Here is a 16,238-nt window from a genome sequence, read left to right on the forward strand (position 1 = left end):
CTTTGCCAGATACTGTTGTAGATGGTGGGGACAGAGCAGCGAACAAAACTTAAAAATCTCTGCCCTTGCGGAGCTTGCGGTCGGGTATGCCATAAGACAACGTAGGATGTCAGTCTCATGGATGTGTACAATGGAAAATAAGATTCATGATATTTTTTAGAAAGATTTTATTTACGTATTTGAGAGGGAGAGAGAGACAGAGATAGCAACAGAGATAGCTGGAGAGAGAAGGAGCGGGGAGGAGAGAGAGAAGCAGACTCCCTGTTGAGCAGGGAGTCTGATGCAGGGCTCCATGCAGGGCTTGATCCCAGCACCCTGGGATCCTGACCTGAGCAGGAGGCAGACACTAACTGACTGAGCCACCCAGACACCCCTCATATGATATTTAATACAGAGTATTGGTTATAGAATTTTGTCTTTTGATTTCTTGTATTTTCTGTGCTTTATGCTTGTAAGTCATTTCATTCTCACAGCCCTCAGGTAAGAAAATTGAGTCTCTGACTGTTAATTTGTCCCACACTGAGACACCCAGGGCACGTGTGCTGAGAGAGTGAGCCAGGTAGAATCTTTATTGCCCTTTATGATCTTGCAAGTTACATAGCATCATTTTCACATGTGCTATTAGAGGAGACAGTTGAAAATGAGGGAACAAGAACACAGATTCCTATCTCTCAGGGTGAAAATGTCAATGTCACAGTATAAAGAGCACATGGGATAGAGCCATCATTGAAAATACAGTTTCCCACAAACAAAAATAATGCCTTCCATTTAATCCAAAAAGTTTATTATATTGAAATGTTTATATTGGTCATTAGCTAAAACTCAATTTTCTTTTATTTTACAGGGAAATGATCTTCATTGGTTAGCATGTGCCTTATATGTGGCTTGCAGAAAATCTGTGCCAACTGTAAGCAAAGGGACAGTTGAAGGAAACTATGTATCTTTAACTAGAATCCTGCGATGTTCAGAGCAGAGGTAACTATGTCAGTGTTTGAAAGGTAGAGTGTGACAAATATGAAAGCTCAAAAATCATAGTGATAGTAAAGAATTCTCTCATCATTTCCCAGGCGTTTGTACCTATAGAGTGCTGAATTTAGAAAGTAGGTCATGGTTTTCCTTTGCCACATCTAAGTGTCTATTATACTTTACTTCTTTAGTGAAAAGTATGGAAATTTTAATGTATTAGGCATTTGTATGAAGAGTTTACTATTAAAGGTTATGACTTATCATTGTACAGTATTGAGAGAATTCTAAATAAGGATATTGAGAAACTTTAGGATATACTCTAAATTGTAAAGGTAAACAAAATATGGTGTTAAACTTAGAGCTACCTGCACAGGATTTGTATTTTATTATATGGAATGTGTAAAGACTTCTCTGTTTCCTGTTTGTGGGGATAAGCAACACTATTACTATCAGTTATTGAAAGGGTCAAATAATGTTTTAAAGAAGAGGCAGAAATTGCTTTTTCTATCCGTTCAATTCACTAGAATTGATTACATTTATTATATGTGCCTTTTGGGTCAATTTTCTTTTATGACTTATTAAAGATTGGTGGAAAAAGGATATTTGGCACTTGGTGGGGGAGAATGCCACAGTCAAAATTTATGTACTTAATGGCTTAAAAATCACTTACTATTAAAATAACAAGAAATGTAATATTTTAGCTGTAGTCTACTTATTAACCTTGAACTCCATCCTGAGTTATATTTAGGCTTGAGAACAGGAGGCAGTGCATAAAGAGTTGAACCCCTGGGCTGAGCCTGCAGAAGTGGACTTAAATAAGGTGCAAAAATACAATCATTACGGAGAAGAAAAGGGGAGGTAGAGTAATCCAGTTAAGTGACAGATAAGGAACTTTAGAAGCAAAGGTCAAGTTATGGTATCATCATCATGAACCATAGTAAACTGAACTTTCCAACATTTTAATGCAAAAATACAGTCCTAGGCTTCAGTTGTATTTCCATTTGAAAACCTCAGTTTCTCCCTTTAAATTTTTACCTTTGAGTTCAGATTATGTACTTTTCTGCCATAATGGACTAAAATGGGTTAAAAACAGAGCATATGTCGGGAGAAGATATTTACAATGTGTATAACTGACAAAAGGTCAGTATCCAGAATTACATAAAGAGCTACTAACAAATGGTCGCATGACTGACAAACAGCTATAAAACAAGGGGTAAGGAATGTGGTTTCCCCAGGTCAAAACTCACATAGCTAATAGGTGTATATAAAGATGTTTAATTTCACTAGTAACCAAGGAAGTTCAAATTAAAAACAAGGTAGCTGTTATTCTCATCAGATTGGGGTAATTTGAAGTCTGGTAAAACCAGCTTTAGTCATTAATGTAGGGAAACAGGAAATCTGTATTGCTGGCGTACATTGGTGAGAGTATAAATCGCCATGGGTACTGGAACGGGAAATTTGACAATATCTAGTAAAGTTGAAGGTGCCCGGTCTCTGACTCAGCAATTCTCCTTCTTGCTGTTGTCCCTAAAGAAGCTCTTACGTGCGTGTACAAGAATGTGGTGATTACAGCATTTTTTTTTTTTTCATAATGTAAAATTAGAAACCTCAATTACCATTGGTTGGGGAATGAATGCAAAGAGTCACGGTAGTTCATATGAAGGAATATTTTTAACAAAGTGAGTGAGATCTGCATGTATCAACGTTAATCTAAGAAACATTGAATGAAAAAGCAAGTTGCAGAATGCTACTTAGAGTATGATACTGTTTATGTAAAATCTTAAAGCCACACATACAAAAGATACTCCTTACTGTTGCTGGATACGTATAGATCCATATAGTAGGTACACTAAGTAGTAAGCATAAGAACATGGATGGGAAGGATTCGGACTGACTTTAGAGTGGTGGTTATCTTTGCGGAGGCAGAGGGGGATGTGGGTTTGGGGAGGAGTACAAATGGGAATTTGGCTGTTTCTGTAGAACCTGAAACAAATGTGGCAAATTTTATTCAATACGTTAACATTTGTTAAATCTGGCAGTTGGGTACGTAAGTGTTGGTACCATTACTCTGATTAATTATTTTGTATTTTTGTATATTTCCTAATTAAAAAAATAAAACCCTCAGGTAATCTCAGAAAAACAGATTAGGAAAATCAGAGAAATAAACCCAACTGTGTAAAAGATTAACCTAGTCAGAGGCATGAATTGTGATTTTATCTAAAATATATAATTTAATGAGTTAAATTTTGATTTAATTACATTAGTGTTAATTTTGAAAATATCTCCTTTTTTATTTTTGCTATCAGCTTAATTGAATTTTTTAACAAGATGAAGAAGTGGGAAGACATGGCAAATCTACCCCCACATTTCAGAGAACGTACTGAGAGATTAGAAAGAAACTTCACTGTTTCAGCGGTAATTTTTAAGAAATATGAACCCATTTTTCAGGACATTTTTAAATATCCTCAAGAGGAGCAGCCTCGTCAGCAGAGAGGAAGAAAACAGCGGTATGTTTTTATATTTGTTAGGAATATACATTTTTTAAAAATCTGCACTACAGTTCTGATCCCTCAGTTTGTGTCCCTCAGTTTATTTTGTTAGTTTTTTTTGTTTTGTTTTTTTAGAGAGAGAAAGAGTGCATGCACACGAGGTGGGGGGAGGGGCACAGAGAGACTCTTAAGCAGGCTCCACGCCCAGCTAAGAGGCTGTCGTGGGGCTCAGTCTCACAACCCACAAGATCATGACCTGAATGGAAATTAAGATTTGGTCGCTTAACCACAGAGCCACCCAGATGCCCCTATTTTGCTAGTCTTTTTTTTTTTTGTTCCCTCAATAATTGGCACGCTTGGAATTTGGAGCCTGTTGACTCCAAAGTTTGAATTTGTTCTTTTTCCATCAGGCTGCCTGTTAACATTATTTATTTATTTATTTTAAGATGTTATTTATTTATTTGACAGAGAGAAGGAGAGCACAAGCAGAGGGAGTGGCAGGGAGAGGGAGAGGGAGAAGCAGACTCCCTGCAGAGCAGGGAGCCTGATGGTAGGGCTGATCCCAGGGTCCAGGCACCCCATATTTTGCTAGTCTTAAAAAAAAAATGTGATTTCATAAATAATCTTTCTTTCCTATAGCTCTCTTTTAATAATAATTTCTTGCTTCTCATTGCATGTTAGCCATGAAGAATTTGGCTTCCTTCATATTGCAAAATGCATGGAATTATTGTTTCTATAAACTTTCCCTTTTCATTTAAGCACCCAAAAATACAAAAGTCAGACCTTAGATATTTTCACTAATTGGCCACCTTAAGTATAGAAATTGACTTCTTAATTTTTTTTTTTTTTAAGATTTTATTTATTTATTCGACAGAGATAGCCAGCGAGAGAGGGAACACAAGCAGGGGGAGTGGGAGAGGAAGAAGCAGGCTCATAGCGGAGGAGCCTGATGTGGGGCTCGATCCCATAACGCTGTGATCACACCCCGAGCCGAAGGCAGACGCTTAACCACTGTGCCACCCAGGCGCCCCAAGACTTCTTAATTTTCTGTTACTGTCTGTGTTGACTATTTCTATTATTTGACTTTTATGTCCAGCTTAGTAACAGTTAATCCCCTTCGAACTGGCTTCTGTATGTATTTTGACGTTTGACAGGCAATCAAGAATAGAGAAACTGGATGGGGGAGAATAGGGGACCTGAAACTATTATGAATTTGTGCTTTCTGATCATGTCTGCAAAATCTATAAACTCATTCTGACTCAGTGTTTTCCATCTTTCCTGATAGATAAAAGGCAATCATGGGATGCAAATTCTCTACCTTTATCATGAACCTTTTTCATAAAGTAGAAATGGAAATTGTTCTTAAATTAGAACTAGAACAATGTTGACAAAGAAAGTCAGGGAAAAGGAGTTATTATAATTGAATGAATCATGTTTGCCTCTCTTCCTTTTTTTTTTTTTTTTTGGCCTCTTTTTTGATATCAAATTTTTCCCCAAATTGTGAAGGATGTTTATAGTTAAGTGAGCACCTTTTTTTTTTTTTTTAATTTTATTTATTTGAGAGAGAGAGTGAGCAAGAGAGAGAGAAATGGAGCAGGAGCAGAGGCAGAAGGAGAAGCAGATTCCCTGCTGAGCAGGAAGCCCGACATAGGGCTCGATCCCAGGACTCTGGGATCATGACCTGAGCTGAAGGCAGATGCTTAACTGACTGAACCACCCAGGCGCCCTAAGTGAGCAGCTTTTAAAAATAGAAGAAGCTCTACACTTTCTTAGATAGTTGACCCCACTGTTAAGGAAGCAGCTGCTCTAGTTTGCTTGTAATTTTTGAGAACTATTTCCAGACTTTGGATAGATGCTTTGTTCTAAGTCTGAGTGAGGCTGATGTCATCATTTATAGAAAGATAGAGAATATCTACTTTCTTTGGAGTGTTGTAGAAAATGATTTTAGATTGTACTTGCTTTGATACTTTGTAGGGTGTGTATACAACCTAATTGTAGTTAAGAAAATTGTAAGATAACTTTATTTAAAAAATTTTTACATTTAGATCACTCTGTATACATTTATTAGTACTTTTGGCTAATAGTAATGATATGTACCGTTTACTGAGCATTTATTATGGGGACTGTTCTAAGATTTAAACCTGTAGTCCTTCAGTGAATCCCTAGGACAACCATATAAGGTTGATGTTATTGTTACAGGTGGGGGAACCTAAGCCCTTGAGAGGTGAAGTAATTTGGTCAGGGTCACACAGTAAGTGTGGAGCTATTATTGAAATTAGTGGTCTGCTCACAGAGCCCCTGCGCTTCACCATCTCACACATACTTTGAAAGTTTGTTACTGAGTATTTATTGAGAACTTACTGTGTGAAGTATGTTATTAGGTATTATATAGGACACAAGTATTTATTCATTTTTGAGAGAGCGAAAGAAAGAGAGGGAGCGAGAGAATCTTAAGCAGGCTCCATGCTCAGCGCAGAGCCTGACGTGGGGCTCAGTCCCACAACTCTGAGATCATGACCTGAGCCAAAGTCAAGAGTTGGATCCTTGGGGCACCTGAGTGGCTTAGTCATTGGGCGTCTGCCTTCGGCTCAGGGCATGATCCCAGAGTCCTGGGATCGAGCCCCACATCAGGCTTCTCCGCTGGGATCCTGCTTCTTCCTCTCCCACTCCCCCTGCCTGTGTTCCCTCTCTCACTGGCTGTCTCTCTCTCTGTCAAATAAATAAATAAAATCTTTAAAAGAAAAGAGTTGGATCCTTAACTGACTAAGCCACCCAGGCACCCTTGGACACAAGTCTTTAAAAAAAAAAAACACAACACCAAAAACCCACAGCCACTGTCTTTTGAGAGCTTACAGAATAGTTGTGGAGAGGAGGCATGTAGAATGCAAAAGATAACAGAAACGTACAGCTTCTGAACCAGAATTAAACCATGGTACATGACCCAGTCAGCTAAGTTTTCATAGAGTAAGGAATAATGGGTAGGATTGCAATGAATTTGGAGGTGTAGATAGAGCCTTCGTTGCATAGGATAAAGAAGAAATACGCCAAAATGGCAAAGTAAGACGCAGTTTGGCCTAGTAGGTTAAGTTCTTGGGTTCTCAAGTTAAAGATTCAGTTTTTAGAGTGGCTTGAGTGTTAAGCTAAAAAGTCTGGCTTTTATCTTGGTAGGCCTTAAAACTGGATAGTTTCTCATGTGCCTATGGTAGGGAGGCTACTTTTATTTTGTATTTTTTAATTTTTAAAAAAGATTTTATTTATCTTAGAGCATGCACGAAAATTGGAGAGAGAGAGAGACACTCAAGCAGACTCTGCGCTGAGTGTGGAGCCCAATGAGGGGCTCGATCCCACAGCTCTGAGATCATGACCTGAGCCAAAATCAAGAGTCAGATGCTTAACCGACTGAGCCACCCAGGCACCCTGAGAGGCCACTTTTAAAAGCAGGGCACTGACATTTAATCCTTGCCATGGACTGGTGACTAAGTACAAAACTGTGCCCGAGTAGAATAATCGTTCAGCAGACGAGACAGAGGCACACAGAGAGCAAGTGTGCCTAGCGGGGCAGTGGGGGAAACTAAACCCCATGTCCTGCTGCTTCTCCTCAGAGCTCCTTGTTGGGATGTGGAGACCACAGATGTCTTATCTAAACAGTGCCAGAGGTTCTGGTAGAAAAGCCAAGAGCTTAAAACAGGTCCGAAACTCCCTTTAGCAGGCACCTTGGCAAAATAGAATGAATCGTCTTAACGAAAAGGAATAAAGAATTCTAGGAAGCCCAGAATTTACATTAAATAGTCCTTTTGTGACTTGATGTAATCTGGAATGTCTTTAGGGAGGGAGGGTTTACAGTTCATCAGCTATGATACAGGAAAAAAAAATGGGGAAATAATCTGATTGTATACACGGTCCAAAAGCAGCATTTGCCTTGCTGATGTCCTCAAAAGAACTGTTTTTATTTATTTTCTACCTTACTTGTCTTGACCTCAGAAACCTTTTATAGTTCTTCAGAATTGTCTTCTTTCTGGGATGAGCTCTTTCTTTGGCTTTGTCCTTACTAGTGTTTGGTTGGAGCAGAACTTCTTGCACGTTTTCCGTATGAAGTGAATCTGCTCTTACTCCCTTTAACTGTGGGTTTGGTGTCTCACCTACTTTATAGTCATTTGTGATGTCTTTTTCGAATGCTTCTGTTATCTCATGACTTTTTTTTCTCCCCCAAAGGCGACAGCCCTGTACTGTGTCCGAAGTTTTCCATTTTTGTTGGGTGCTCTTTATATATGCAAAAGGTAAGACAGAGCAATATTTATCTAGATGTTAGCTTATTTAAATGTTCACATATTACTTTTGTCAACCTGTAATGTGTATCAGGGAAAGATGCTCACTGAAAAATTTCTTAAGGGTTTTTTTAAATCTCGGATTTGTTTTTAAGTAGTGCCTGTGCATAAAAGTCTTGAATTTCTTTATAATGTCCAAAACTTCTTCAGTGGAAAATCCTTTAATCTTGTTCTTCTGTAACATCTTTTCCACTCAAAGCTGTTCTTCTGAGTTACGGACTGAAAACACATCGGTCGTCTGTGCTGGTATCTTGAGCTGTATTTTTCATGAGCCACGTCTTACCTCATTGAGTGTGACTGTTCACCCTCAGTGTGTGTAGTTCAGATTACTTTTTGCATTTTGTTCAGATAAATATACTTGCTCAAATGCCTTTGGATACAATTTATTTTCTCCCCCTTCCCATCTCCCTTAACTTACCCAAGGTCTGTATTCAGTGAAAAAAAAAAAATTTTTTTTTTGGGGGGTCCTCTCTATATTTCTATGTAGAAATGGTTCTTAGTAATCTCAAGAAGAAAAGAAAATACAGTTACATTAATTACATAGACTATGTAGAATGCCTTTGCTATGAAGAAAACCCAATAAAATACAAAGTTATAATCAAAGAATCATAGAGCTGGAAGGAATTTTATAAACGTAAGAGATTTTTGGGGCGCCTGGCTGGCTCAGTCGTTAAGCGTCTGCCTTCAGCTCAGGGCGTGATCCCGGAGTTCTGGGATCGAGCCCTGCGTCAGGCTTCTCCACGGGAAGCCTGCTTCTTCCTCTCCCACTCCCCCAGCTTGTGTTCCCTCTCTCGCTGGCTGTCTCTCTCTGTCAAATAAATAAATAAAATCTTAAATAAATAAATAAATAAAATAAATGTAAGAGATTCTCATTATTAGATCAAGTAGCTCAGATTATTTACTTTTAAGATTAGGTAACTGAGGCCCAAAAACTAGCTGCTAAAAACAGAGCTAGGACTTGAACCCAGATCTAGCTCTTGGTTTCATGCCAGATGCAAAGGCCCTCTAGCAAGGATGTGTCACTCCATTGGTCTTGGCATTTGATGGGTCTGATTATAGCTGGTCCTCCGTCGCTAGTTCATTGAGAGCTCAGTCTTCCTCCCTGAGCTACATGGTTGAATGAAGGTGTTATACTAAGTGAAATAAGTCAATCAGAGAAAGACAATTATCATATGGTGTCACTGTATGTGGAATATAAGAGATAGTGCAGAGGATCATAGGCGAAGGGATGGAAAACTGAGTGGGAGGAGGTCAGAGAGGGAGACAAACCATGAGAGACTCTTGCCTCTGGGAAACAAATGGAGGGTTGCGGAGGGGGAAGTGGGTGGGAGGATGGGGCAGCTGGATGATGGGCATTGGGGAGGGCACGTGATGTGATGAGCTGGGGGTTATATGCAACTGATGAATTATTGAACACTACATCTGAAACTAATGATGTACTATATGTTGGCTAACTGAATTTAAATAAAGAAAAGAAAATCTTTCTTCTGCCAAAAATAAGCTGATATTTTGCTTTCCGTCACACTGGTATGTTTCTTTACTGGAGATAAAGGTGATGTGGTAAGTGGTACAAAATAAAGGTGTAGGAGCATGTAAACTGTTCTCATAGTGGCAGTCACCCTTGCTGTCACTTTTAGCTTGCCGTGGCTGGGATCATATACGGTATTAATCTTGTTACTCGATTGTGGGCAGGTATATATGACTTCTGGGGTTTTTATCTGTTTTGTTTATGTCTCTTACGGTGTTCGTGTACCTGGGAGTGAATGTGTTTGGTACTATATAAACTATTTACAAAGACTGTTACTGTCCTTATGTACATTTTGGTCTCACTTGATCACCTGGGGTGGCATATTTTTTGTCTCTGCAGTTAACTCAGTGTTCGAGTTTTATTATTCCATCTGTAATTATTTAATCTGAAGAGTCTTTGTCTCCTCACTGTCTGACACTATGATCTTTTATGATTCACTAGGATCTTTGCTAATAGAGTTGTTTAATTCGTTTTATTCAGTTCTTGATTCAGTTGTTCGGGGGCAGTTGTACTCTTCTCCAGCCGCTTTCGCAGGACTTCCCTGCAGCCTGTGGGCAATCCCAGATTATCTCATTCCTGATACAGAAGCCGACTTTCTGCCGGTTATCTTTGTTGACTTCCTGTGGCACGTATACACCAGTGACAAGTTTGGGCTTGCCATCACGAAGGCCTTTGTGGCCTGAAGACCAGTCAGTGCCACTTCCTGTTTTACACTCTCTGATCTCCTGGTTCCTGACAAATAAGCCAACTTTGGAGTTTAAACAAGTTATCTTTATTTGAAAGATAACTTATCTTACAAAGTGAGGTTTATTTCTAAAGTCAGGATTTGAAATGTAAAGTATTTCAGGTTGGGACAGTCTTGGAATTTAAGATTCTGATCTTTAGGGGGCCTTTCCATTTTTTGTTAGAAGTTACAGTGCTGCTGTTCTTTTTTTGCTTTATGGCAAGTATAAACCAGTGACAAGTTTAGGCTTGTCAGTGTGATGGGCTTTGTAGCTTGAAACCAGTAGGTGCTACTTCCTGTTTTACATTTGAGAACCTGAGTATACTTTAATATGAAACATCTTTACAGTGGAACCAGGCAAGTTAGTTTGGTTGTATCTATGCAAAACTCAAGCTGTGAATTATCATTTGTCTTTCTGACAACAGAAAAAAATTTTTTCTCTTTAATTCATTTAAGTTGATTTGTTGAATGTTTTCATCTATACAAAGAGTTATCCTGATATGTGGAGGTAAGTGGTAACTTTGGAGGAAAGGAGAGGGGGAAAAAAAGCCTGAAACAAAGCAGTGTGTGTGTGTGTGTGTGTGTGTGTGTGTGTGTATGTATTCAGGCATGCATTATGTGTGAAAATGCTGAGGTTTAGAAATAATCCCTCAGAGGTATGTTGGCTATTAAACTTGAATTCATGTGATGTTATAAGAGTGTAAAATCATTAGGAAGCATGCATATGCAGTGTTTAACGAGAAAATGGATATGCTCGAAGTTATAAAAGAAATCTAGAAATATTTCTTAATTTCTGAGAATTAAACTGTTTACCTGCCTGTGAAAACTGATTTCAGTGTTAGACTTAAACTAGCATTGCAGAAATGGCATGTTTCGATAGGTTTGCGTTTTGGTATCTTTTTTCTTTGTTACAATCTATCTACATTATTCCTAGGATATTAGCTCTAGACTTAGAGGTCTTTCATTGTGATCCTGTTGTATTAATCTGTATGAGTTTTTATTACTGTGTAGAAAGTATCTAAAATGTTACTGTTAGGAGTCTGATTATAGGTTTTGGTCTTTTTAAGGTATATACATGAAAAACTCTTTTTCAGCTGTTCCCGTCTAAGGGTGTCTAGTAATCCTTTTTTTTGTTTGTTTGTTTTTTTGTTTCCCTCTTAGAACTGCTTTTTGTGCATCCCAAAGATGTTAGACCATCTCATTGTTTGTCTCCATGTATTTTTTTTTTTACTTTTTTGTTTTTAATTAGTTAAGTTTTAAATTTTAATTCCAGTATAGTTAACATACAGTGTTAATTAGTTTCAGGTGTACAATATCTAGTAATTTTTTTTGACAAAAATGTTTTCATACAAAAGAATTTCCTACAGTTTGAGATAATTTATGAAGTTTTTAAAATTTTCAAAGGAAAAAAACAGTGATAAAATTTTGGTCATCTTCTAGAGATTTAATGCTTATTTAATGAATATTGAGTGAGTGAATGTCGTTTTTAGTAAAGTTTTAGTTTTCATTACACCCTTAGAAATTTCTTAGACTTTAAGAGTAATATTTCAAAATGTAAATTTGCCAGAACACTTCATGTAGCTTTTGAGTCAGCTTTGGTACAGTGTTACATAATGTCCTTTTAATTAAAGGAAGAAATTACTTTTAAAATATTGTAAAGTTGATGCAAATATACTCTGTAACTGTTTACATTCCTGTAGGTAATTTCCCCATGATTAGTGATGATTTGGTCAATTCTTATCATCTTCTGCTGTGTGCTTTGGACTTGGTTTATGGAAATGCCCTTCAGTGTTCCAATCGTAAAGAACTGGTAAACCCTAATTTTAAAGGTAAGATTATAAATCGGAGATTATTGGGCAGCTCACATTTCTACATTGTGCTTGCTCTTGGGAGTTGTACACATACCACAGATTTCTAGCATCAGAGAACATAAGTGTTTTGAAAAGCTCCATCATCATGGTTCTCCAGAGTACTTTTAACTACTTATCTCTAGGAGTTCAGCTCTCTGTAAAAATATTTATGGAAAAAGCAGTTGCAAATATTACAAAGTGTAAAGTCTTACTTGACGACTTGAGAAGTTTCTGCAATATATACTCAACAAGAAGAAGGAATTTAAAAACCCAGAGTAGCAAAGTGACCTTAAAACTGATGTTGTTTTTCTACGTTGCCAGGCTTTGTGCCTGACACACAGTAGGAGTTCAAAAATGGATTTATTGAAATTCTCTACATTTCAAATTTTTTCCTTCAGAGGAGGAGTGGTAATGGTTGTAAATAAGTAAAGTGAGTTTTTAGCTCTTAAACTAAAAGATGAATAGAAGTGATTATTTTGGCAATGCATTTAGCGGGTTTTAAGGTATGTAATTTCTATGAGTGATTTACAGTAAGAGACCAAATCATAACTTACAGGCAATTAATATTATAAACATTAAACAGTATCTATAGAGCTAGTATGTAATGCTGTTGCTATTTGAATAATACCATGGTAGGATTCTGAGTGATTTTCAGTTTTGGGGTGGCTACAATTAGAGAGATTGTCTGACTCTCAAGGTAAATTTCTAAAGTTAGGGAGTTAGTTACCTAGTTGTTCCTGCTTTGGTACATTTAATGTTTTTCATTTGATGTTTTTCTCTCTCATTTCCTTCTAACTCCCTTTTATGTTTCTATATGGTGACTGCTTTTCATTTTTCCCCTCTTATTTAGTTTTTCTCATACTGAATCTAGGGCAAGAATAAGCTGTAAATCAACATGTTAAATTCTTCCAATATAATGAAGTGAAAGCATATAAACTATACATACTTTGAATAGTAATGCTTTTCAAAGTCGTATTTTTTATTTGAATGTCAGACTTATTTGCAAAGTTGTATTTTATTTTTTTTAGATCTTACAGCAATATACTAAAATTGTTTCTTGAAGTTTTTTTTCTTAAATGTCTCCAGATAAATAATTGAATAACTGCAATCTTTTGAGTAGTGATACACTTTACTTCTGTTTGCTATTTATTTATTTTCGTTTAAGTATAATCAACATACAATGTCATATTGGTTTCAAATGTACAACGTAGTGATTTGACAATTCTGTACGTAACCCAGCACTCACCACGGTAAGTGTAGTCACTGTCTTTCACCACACAATGTTATTACGTTGTTACTAACTATATTCTTTATGTGGTACTTTTCATCTCCATGACTTATTTTATTTTTATTTATTTATTTTAGCTACTTGGCGAATAAATTTTTTTTATCGTCTTTATCTAAAAAATCTTCATAGAAATTGTGTTTTGGTTTATTAGCTCTCAGCAGCCTGCTCCTGAGCTCTAAGGAAGTTTGCCTTCTTTTTTTTTTTTTTTAAAGGTTTTATTTATTTATTCATTCGACAGAGATAGAGACAGCCAGGGAGAGAGGGAACACAAGCAGGAGGAGTGGGAGAGGAAGAAGCAGGCTCATAGCGGAGGAGCCTGATGTGGGGCTCGATCCCAGAATGCCGGGATCACGCCCTGAGCCGAAGGCAGACGCTTAACCGCTGTGCCACCCAGGCGCCCCGGAAGTTTGCCTTCTTCTGAGCTACCCTGTCTTTCTTCTGGGCAAGAGACATTTTGGGATGGTTCCACCTCTTCTTTTTAACTTCTGTCTTAGGCTTCTTCTCATAGACTGGCTTCTCTCATGTAGCAGCGAGAGCTTTCTTATACATCTCCTTCACCATGTCCAGAGATACTTTGTTCTTTATGTATTGACAGAAGTGTTCCTTGTAAGCCTCTTCATCTTCTTCCGTTAGGTAACACATTTAATCTGCAATATTCTGATCCATGATATGCTTCTGATGTACTTCTCCCTTGAATTCCTTGCTTTCCATATCATAACCAAGGAATTGTTTGGTACTGCGAGCAGCAGACAGGCCTCCATCCACAGCTCCCTCGAGGGCCCCCGGATTTGATTTCCAGTAGTAGTTCTGGCCAGCCCTGCATCCGAACAGCAGGTGAAGGCACCGGGTTCACCGTTAGTGTTTTCCACATTGCATTCCTCTCCAGTCACCTCTGCTTGGCCTTCATAGGTCGTGTCCCTACCAGACCTGTTGAGAAGCCTGCAGGCCAGCAGCAGGTCTGTACAATATGCCGCAGCATCATTTTTCAGGTCCGCCTTCACACCATACTTTGGGAGTTCATGAGTATGAACTGCACAAGCTATCATTTCTCTTTCTGTACGGACATGAACAGCCTGACAAATGATTTCTCTGTTGGTTACATGGACCATCATCTGTATTTGGGTGTGTTGTACTTATTTTATCCAGAATTACCAAGCGTTTCTGAGCACAGTTACCAGTTTTACCCTCTTGTCGTCTTCTACATTTCACTTGGTATCTCTTGATGCAAGCCTTGTTCTTGACAACTTCAACAAATGCCATCCTACGGAACAGAGACTGGCATCTGCAGCTCGCCACAGACCAGCAGGCCAGCAGCACTCTGTGGGGGGAAGACTTACTATGTTACCCCTGGAAGTTTGTACCTCCTAATCCCTTTTATCTGTTTTGCCCAATCCCCCATCCACCTCTGCTCTGGCAACCAGCAGCTTGATTTCCGTACTTAAGAGCCTGTTTTTCGTTTGCTTGTTTGTTTTGCTTTATAGATTCCACTTGTAAGTGAATCTCCTGGTATCTTGTCTGTCACTTAGTATAATACCGTCTAAGTCCATCCATGTTGTTGTAAATGGCAATAGCTCATTCTTTTTTTTACAGCTGAGTAATATTCCTCTGTGTGTGTGTGAGAGAGAGAGAGATTCATCTTTCAGTGGACACTGGGTAGCTTCCATATCATGGCTATTGTAAATAATGCTGCAATAAACATGGGGGTGCGTGTGTTTCTGAATTAGTGTTTTCATTTTCTTTAGGTAAATACCCAGTAGAATTACTGGATCATATGGTATTTCTATTTTAAGTTTTTGGAGGAGATTCCATACTGTTTTCCATAGTGGCTGCACCAAATTATAACCCCACCAGTAGTGCATATGAGGAATCCCTTTTTAGCACATCCTCACCAACGCTTGTTATTTCTTGTCTTTTTGATACTAGCCATTCTGACCGGTGTGAGGTGGTATCATTGTGGTTTTGATTTGCTTTTCCCTGATGAAGAATGATATTGAGCATCTTTTCGTGTGTCTGTTGGCCATCTGGATGTCTTCTTTGGAAAAATGTCTCTTGAGGTCTTCTGCCCATTTTTTAAATAGATTGTTTGGTTTTTTGGTGTTGAGTTGTATGAATTCTTTATATATTTTGGATATTAACCCCTTATTGGATAAATCATTTGCAGATTTCTTTTCCCATTCACTAGGTTGCCTTTTTGTTTTGTTGATGGTTTCCTTTGTTCTGCAGAAGCTTTTTATTTTGGTGTTGTCTCAATAGTTGATTTTTGTTTTTGTTTCCCTTGCCCGAGGAGACATGTCCATAACTATGTTGCCAAGGATGATGTTGAAGAGATTACTGCATATGTTTTCTTTTGTCTATTTGCTATTTTTGAGGTATATTTAGAGTCAAATTAGGCCCTTATATACTGTTTCCTAAATACTTACACGCTAACTCACATGCTGATTAGACTCTGTGTTTTCGTTTATTACAATTTGATTCATTGAATGCTACCTGATCTCTCTGTTCTGTGATCTTATTCATTATAGGCCTGTCTGAAGATTTTCATGCTAAGGATTTTAAACCTTCCTCCGACCCACCTTGTGTCATTGAGAAACTCTGTTCCTTACATGATGGCCTCGTTTTGGAAGCAAAGGGAATAAAAGAACATTTCTGGAAACCCTATATTAGGAAACTTTATGAAAAAAAGGTTTGTAAGTAGTAAAGAAGTAATGTGAAAATATTTCCAGGGAAAGATTTGTTTTAATATGATGACTTAAGGATCTTTTCTTTCATCATAGCTCCTTAAGGGAAAAGAAGAAAATCTTACGGGGTTTTTAGAACCTGGGAATTTTGGAGAGAGTTTGTGAGTACTTCTGTTATCAAACTCTTTTTAATATTTTAAATTTTATACTTAGAAAATCTCAGAGTTTACTGTTTTTATTGTTTGTACCCTGGAAATTTGGAATATGTTTTGTGGGAGAACATAGGAAAGCAGTAAAAAATTCCATCAACTGTTAGTCTAAGCACATGGTTTTAAATTTATTGAAAATTGTGTGGCTGTTCTTTAAAGCTTTAATAGTTAAGCTTTTGGA

At 37.8% G+C, this 16,238-nt stretch overlaps 1 protein-coding gene across 4 annotated transcripts in view; it reads left to right on the top strand.

Moving 5' to 3' along the window:
* Nucleotides 1–16,238, top strand: part of RBL2 (RB transcriptional corepressor like 2) — a 56,505-nt gene that overhangs the window by 2,044 nt on the left and 38,223 nt on the right. For all 4 annotated transcript variants that reach the window (XM_057314082.1, XM_026494757.4, XM_057314084.1 and 1 more), the window contains exons 2-7: nucleotides 845–975; nucleotides 3,273–3,473; nucleotides 7,668–7,732; nucleotides 11,733–11,861; nucleotides 15,693–15,853; nucleotides 15,945–16,009. In XM_057314082.1, the coding sequence (XP_057170065.1) occupies nucleotides 845–975; nucleotides 3,273–3,473; nucleotides 7,668–7,732; nucleotides 11,733–11,861; nucleotides 15,693–15,853; nucleotides 15,945–16,009 (752 nt within the window). The remainder of the gene's footprint in view (nucleotides 1–844; nucleotides 976–3,272; nucleotides 3,474–7,667; nucleotides 7,733–11,732; nucleotides 11,862–15,692; nucleotides 15,854–15,944; nucleotides 16,010–16,238) is intronic.

Source organism: Ursus arctos, unplaced genomic scaffold, assembly GCF_023065955.2.
Source record: "Ursus arctos isolate Adak ecotype North America unplaced genomic scaffold, UrsArc2.0 scaffold_19, whole genome shotgun sequence".
Taxonomy (NCBI): domain Eukaryota; kingdom Metazoa; phylum Chordata; class Mammalia; order Carnivora; family Ursidae; genus Ursus; species Ursus arctos.